Source organism: Lupinus angustifolius, chromosome LG01, assembly GCF_001865875.1.
Source record: "Lupinus angustifolius cultivar Tanjil chromosome LG01, LupAngTanjil_v1.0, whole genome shotgun sequence".
NCBI lineage: Eukaryota > Viridiplantae > Streptophyta > Magnoliopsida > Fabales > Fabaceae > Lupinus > Lupinus angustifolius.
In genome coordinates this window covers 12350950-12357689 of record NC_032009.1, presented here as the reverse complement: position 1 = coordinate 12357689, position 6740 = coordinate 12350950, and the positions used below count along the sequence as shown (strand labels likewise).

The 6740-nt window shown below is 32.4% G+C and overlaps 1 protein-coding gene across 1 annotated transcript; it reads right to left on the bottom strand.

The window, feature by feature from the left end:
• On the bottom strand, positions 2808 to 5464 carry LOC109342337. The gene is made up of 2 exons (XM_019580340.1): positions 4426 to 5464; positions 2808 to 3191 (listed from the first exon to the last, which is right to left on the bottom strand). Exons 1-2 carry the CDS (start codon positions 5294 to 5296, stop codon positions 2830 to 2832), a joined length of 1233 nt encoding a protein of 410 aa, XP_019435885.1. The 5' UTR covers positions 5297 to 5464; the 3' UTR covers positions 2808 to 2829.

The window sequence follows — 6740 nt, the reverse complement described above, 5'->3', positions numbered from 1 at the left end:
TTTACCTCCTAGCTTCTCCACTTTACTAATTACAAGTATTATTTCAACCTATCATTTTCGGGATCAAAAGAGTATTATTTTCAACTTACCCTCTCTGGGCTCAAATAAGTATTCAACTTACCCTCTCTGGGCTCAAATAAGTATTCAACACTTCTTCTTGAGTAGACGAATATTCATTGCTGACCCAGTCTCTTCAAACTCGTTTTCTAGAGTTTTTTAACCAAGTCTTTGAAGACTCTTTTTATGTATGTTCTTTACATTAATCTTTTCAGGCTATACTCAAGTATTCTTTATATTTTCCTTTCGAGGCTACGTTTGAGTATTCTTTGTCATAGCCTGTCCACGCTTTCCATCAACTTGTATCAAAATTTGTTTAACTATTTTGTTTACAACCAAACGTAACTCTATCGCATACATAAAGAATATTGTCATTTATATTCAACTCTAAGGAAGAGTGGCTAATCAACAGATTCAACTTAATGAATGATATATAATGAAGCTCGTGAAGAATGTGTTTTTCTATGCTAAGTCATTATAGACTTGGGCAACAAATTTTGTCGTTCGCTTCTTCTTTTCTCTATTAATTTTTATTTTTTGAAGGAAAGAAAATTTGTTTCATTCTTCAAATGATGAGGCCCATTCTTCAAGATAGTAAATCTCTTGAGAGGAATGACAACTAATAGATTATTTGAACGACTTTGGTATTTTTAATTCTCAAATAATATACTAGTATTGCAGATATCTCAAATAAATGAAACGAAATAATACTTATTGGCTTAGTCACGATCAGTTCGTTCTCTTTAAGACGTTTCGTGACACTGTCCAAATTATGCAAGCAAACTATCAACCAGGCCATCCAGGATAAAACAGTCCAAATCTCTGTTATCGAATTCTTACTGCACTATAAGAACCGATCTCGAATACACCCACTATAATATGGCTATCGCTTCCAATTCTCGAAATATGACTCCTAGTGCCAATTCTTTTCTCATTATACTGACTACTAGTGTTAGTTCTCGAAATGCCCATAATTTGGCTACCTGTGCCAAACCTTAATACCACAGAAAGAAAAAACGAGAAGTTTGCTAGAAATCCATCGGCGAAAAATATGAGGCAGAAAGAAAAGTGTAGTGAAAAGAAACCATGTTCTCACTTATGGTTTTTAAGAAACCAAGTTACAACCATTAGTTGACCTCTTACATGCTTGATCAGTGTTTTACCTTTCGCGCATTAGTGACATTAGAATTTAATAATTGTTTTTTGCGTGTTCTAGAGCACTCTCCTGTTTTGGCTATGATCCTTTGGTGCAGAAACTATTAAGGTATTATTATCCTTAACTGGATATTCATGTACAACATGATACCTGAGAATATCAACTTGAAAGGGACAACTTCGAATTTAAACGTTTGGTTTAGCTCCATTGAAGGAGTCCTTGTGCATTATTATATGGGCCTCTCTACAGACAAATTAGATTTCCACAGACAAGTTGAGGCATGAATTTCACATGATGCTTTCAAGACGGATGAAGATTCTCAATGGACACGTTCAATTTCAGTTTGAAGAACAAGTCTCAATCTTACTCAGGTTGATCTTAGGGAGCTAGTTAACTCTTGACTTTCTAGACACACAATCATTTGATGATCATATTTGATGATTAACCTTTCTTTGTATACATGATATTGTATGCTAAGTAGATAGGTCAACAACCTTAATATAAACTTAATTGAATCCTTAATATATATTCACCAAAAAATCTTTAAATGTATAATTTTCGTCAAAACTTAGGAATTATACACATTAGACTCTTTATGGTCTTATTATTCTCCTCCTCATCATCTGAAGTAAAGTTATCTCACCTGTGATTTTGAAGCATGATGTCCCCTATCTCACATCCTCAATACCTTCCTTAGCAACATACTACCTAACCTAAACCCGTATTGTGCCCTTTCTTGTAGAAATCTCTGGCTCTTACGCCAACACGGCTTAACTCTACTTAACTAACAATTAACTCAAGGTTAAGCTTAGCTATACCATCTCAACTTAAGATTCATGAGCATACAACTTCATATAAGTTACTATGACATGATAGACCAAAAAATTAAGAATAGACTAAAATAATTGGACGTAGAAGTGGATTAGGCATTCATCTTTCATAATGCTGAGATCAGCTGTCTCATTTTTTTTGTCTTATTATATTCTAATTCAATTAAAAAGTGTCAGTTAATTAAGAAAAAATCACAAAAATAAAATAAAATTATATTACTAAGTAAAATGTAATTGGCTTAAGACATAGGACATAAATTTTGTGGGACATGTGATTTTTATTCTTATCCATGGTAATCTCCGGCACTAATTGCCAGTGACCAAAAATGGCCCAATCACCAGAAGACTTCACAAGCCCCAGTTGTTACAGATCAATATATGATAAATATAACACCAGGACAAGAAAATATATGATCATTGATGAAGAGCAAATTATGAATATGATTTTTCTTTCTATCTAACAATTTTTTTGTTTTTATTTTCCTCCTTTGCTGCGCCTATTATGTATTAAACATGGGAACTAAAAGAAATTAAAGCATCCAACAGAAGCATATTACAATAATAAAGCACTTTATTTATAATTCACAGTTTACATACCAAGGTGACAAAATTGAGTAAAGATAAATTATCCCGATATCATCAGGCATATCTCACCCAATAATACAGTGACATGTGTGCCATTAAAAATTATTTATTCTTATTCATCATTTTATTCATTTTGCTAAAACAAAATAGAAGCATACATGACACTATATAATTGGGTGAGATTAAGTTTGGTACACCAACTTACAACATGTGATTTTCATTTGACAAAATTCTCAACATGAAAAGTCCTATAACATCATCGATAAACTCATGTAGTAAAAGGTCCAAAATTATTTGTTCAAAAAACAAACAAATTTCTTCATAACCTTCATTCCCATAAATACAGTTTGGGTTGTTGTTTGACTCTCTTATATCCTTTTCTGTCAAAGTGCGAAGCTTCAGCAATAATTCCGAGTAATACTCTGCTTCCCTGTTGAGGTCAGTGTAGGCACAGCTTTCATTATTGCTTGCCTTGCCTTCAATATCACCGTTACCTAAGGACAATAACGATGAAGATTTCCACTTTGACGTTGAAGTTAAGGGGCTTGTGTTATGACTATTTTCTGCAACAACAATAATAATGATAATCAAATATATAACTGTGTTGAATCCAAATTAAGTAGAGAATGTAACAAGATATGAAGAAATGAGAATGCATGGTCTTCCATACTTATAGAAGTTGAGTAAGGTTTTGTTTGGTTGACAAGAGAAAATGAGAAGAGAAAAATAGGGGAGAAAGAAAAAAGTGAGAAAGATAACATGAGAAATAGAGTAGATTTTTGTGATGTTTGGTATAAGAGAAGAATGAGATAAAATGAATAGAAAAAAATATTTTATTCTCTTTTTCTCTTGTTTGTTTGGATGGAAAATGAGATGAAAGTGACGATGTTGTGATTCAAAATATAAAAATGTTTCTAGAATAAAGAAAAGAGATAGAAAAATGTTGTTTTATTATTAATTAAAAATAAATGTTATAGTTTTAAATTATAAATTTTATTATAATTTTAATTAACATTTTTAATTGACATAGTTTGTGACATAGTTTAGGACACAATTTGAAACAACAGATCATCGTCCAGTTAAAGTCTCTCTTTCTCTTCTCACTTTCTCCTCATAAGTGGAGAGAAAAAATTTTATGGGTCCACCCACTTTTTTTCTTCTCTCCCTTCTTTCTCCTCTCTCAACTAAAGGGGAGAAACTCTTCATTTCTCTTCTATTTCTCTCTCTCTTTTCTCTTTTCTCTAATTCTACCCAACCAAACTCAACCTAAAGGTGTGCGACCAATATATACCTAGGCCTAAAGTGAACTATTTGATTTATTTTTATTAAGGTAATTAAGAGTTTTTTTTTTCTTTTAATAATGAAGGATATTCTTTCCCTCAATAGATAAAAGTTAATAAATGAATACCAACATTTTGTCTTCCAATCTAATTAGAGTGCCAACTAATTAAAAAAATGTTACAAAAATGGAAATTAAATTGCTTTTTATTTTTTTTTGGTCAAATATGATTGGTTTTTGATATGAAGACATAATTTTTTGGGATATATGATCTTTATTCAAAGTTAATTATTGTATAGTGTGTGTCCTTCGATAAGTATCATTTCTAGAAATTAAACTCATAACATTTTAACATATAGAGATTCGGTGGGATTGATCAACTCATTAGTAGCTAATTAAGAGTTTGATAGTAAAAATGGATAACTAAAATCAACATGGCAACATATATTCAATTTCAACTCAACCAATAACTAAACAAGTTTAAGAAATAATAATAATAATAGAATCAACAAACATACCTATAGAATTAGTTTCATAAAGGAGAGGATAGTCATTGCAATCTAGAACAGAAACTGGACTGAGATTCTCCGAGTTATTTTCTGTCTCTATTTTCTTCTTATTTGACTTCTGGTTTCTTTTGTTGACCAAGAGTTTTGGTTCAATGAAACCCTTCTTCCTCTTATTTGACAATGGAGAGTTTGATCTTGAGGAAACATTTGACAAATCTTTAGCTTCACAGGGATATTTTCTAACCATTCTACTTCGATTATAAGAAGAAGGAACATTTCTTGGTTCATTCTTCAACTTAGAAATCTTCTTGTTCTTCCCTTGGTTCCATTCTTTCTTTACAATACTAACCCTCTCTTTCAAATTTTCCTTCTCATTACTACCTTTTTTCTTCGTCTGTTTCAATTCACTCAAATCCTTTTCCCTTTTCTTCGACTTTTCTTCTTCACCTTTACTCTTATCATCACCCCAATAAGGCACAAAAAGATCACGGTTTCGCCACTGAGCCAATGCAGGAACCTCGCGAAACGATGCTGAGGTTTTCACTCTGCGGTGGTTATTGCTTTGGTTTAGATCAAACTCTAGCAAGTAATCAACAAAGTTCACTGATCTACTTCTTGGAACTGAATCTTGGGTTGCTTCTTTGGTTGAAAAGTTAGTTTTTGGAAGTGAATCCAAACCCATTAACCTTGCTACCACTCCTGGGGTAGCTGCATATTCATCAACCATTGTATCTTTCTTTGAATGCACAAGTTCTGTTTTCTCGGACTTTATAACATTATCAGCTGGATGCACTGGAGGACTAGGTCCATTTCCAGGACAGAGAAGCACTTGCAAGAAATCATAGAAACACCCAGATTTTGCTTTCTCTACTTTAGCCATAATTAATTAACCTTTTAATATGTAATGGGTAATGGTATTTTAAGAAGGTAGAAGTCACAATTCACTGGTGAAGAGAAGACTATGGTCACTCTAATGGTTGAAAAGAGAGACAGAGGCAGCAGGAATGGGAGGAAGTTTCAGTGAGTGGAAAAAGTTGATTACCAATGACTAAATAGAAGAGAGTGGTGGGTGACAACTAAAATGATTCTTATAAATTTTAAGGTGAGGGACAACTAAAATGATTCTTATAAATTTTAAGGGGTAATAGATAAAAAAAATCTACTTGGAGACAACCTTCACACATACAAATTATTAAATTTTGTATCTCCTATCCAATAGTTTGATATAATGAGATCCACAATTTAATAGTTTGTCAAACTATGATTGGATGTCTGTAAATTTGATATGTTAAGGTTATCTCCAACCAAGTTTTTCTTAGAAACACATGGGTGGACTGTTGCTAGTCAATCCCATACAGTGTAGTGACACATGAACTTATATTTTTTTGGGACAAAAAATATGTTTTAGTAGCATATATGCATTCGTATCCTCTCTAGTCTTTCATACAACATGAGAGTATACTATTAAATGGATATGGTATCACTTGTCATAAAATTGTATGTGTGCAACATGATAGAGTTCTGATGAAGACAATGATACAAAGGCAAGCATGAAGACAAAGACAACTTAATAAACAACAAAGGCAAGATTCAAAGCGTCAACGTCAAGGACTTAGGTTAAGTATTTTATTATCTTAGAGTCTTAAGATGTTTGCTTAGAAGGATTCTAGGCTAGGTGAATCAGAATGAGAGTCTCACAAAAGTAAAATTGAACAACTACTATGCCAGAGTTGTCGTTCAACAATGCTTATTTTAGATGTATAACAACGCTTTCATGCGCTTTCTGTTTGACCGTAGTAGTATATGGTCATCATTAACAGTACTTCACAAATGTTTTTGCATTGATTATATACCATAACGTATCACACAAAAAGCGTTGTCATATAGTGCATCAATACAACAGCGCATCGTCCACAAAGGGCTATCATATAGGTCTTACATAAATATCGCATTTTATAGGTCTTATTAACAGCCTTATTGTTGCACTGTTGAAGTTCATATATTTAACAGCGCAATAACAGAAAAGCGTTGTTGTATTATTTATAAATTTTCTCAAATAACACCTTAATACAACAGCGCATCACACGCATAACACTGTTGTATTAATAATGTACAACAATGCTTTCTATAAAAAGCGTTGTTGTAGTTATCCTTTACAACAACGCATGTCAGGGCTTCCCCTAGAATTCACTATTGATTTGTATAAATTAATACATGCATATACATTTATTAGCAGAATAGACATTCTCAACAACACAAACATTTATACATTCTGAACAACACAGACACATTAATACATGCCAAAAGTTTATTTTATTAAACAT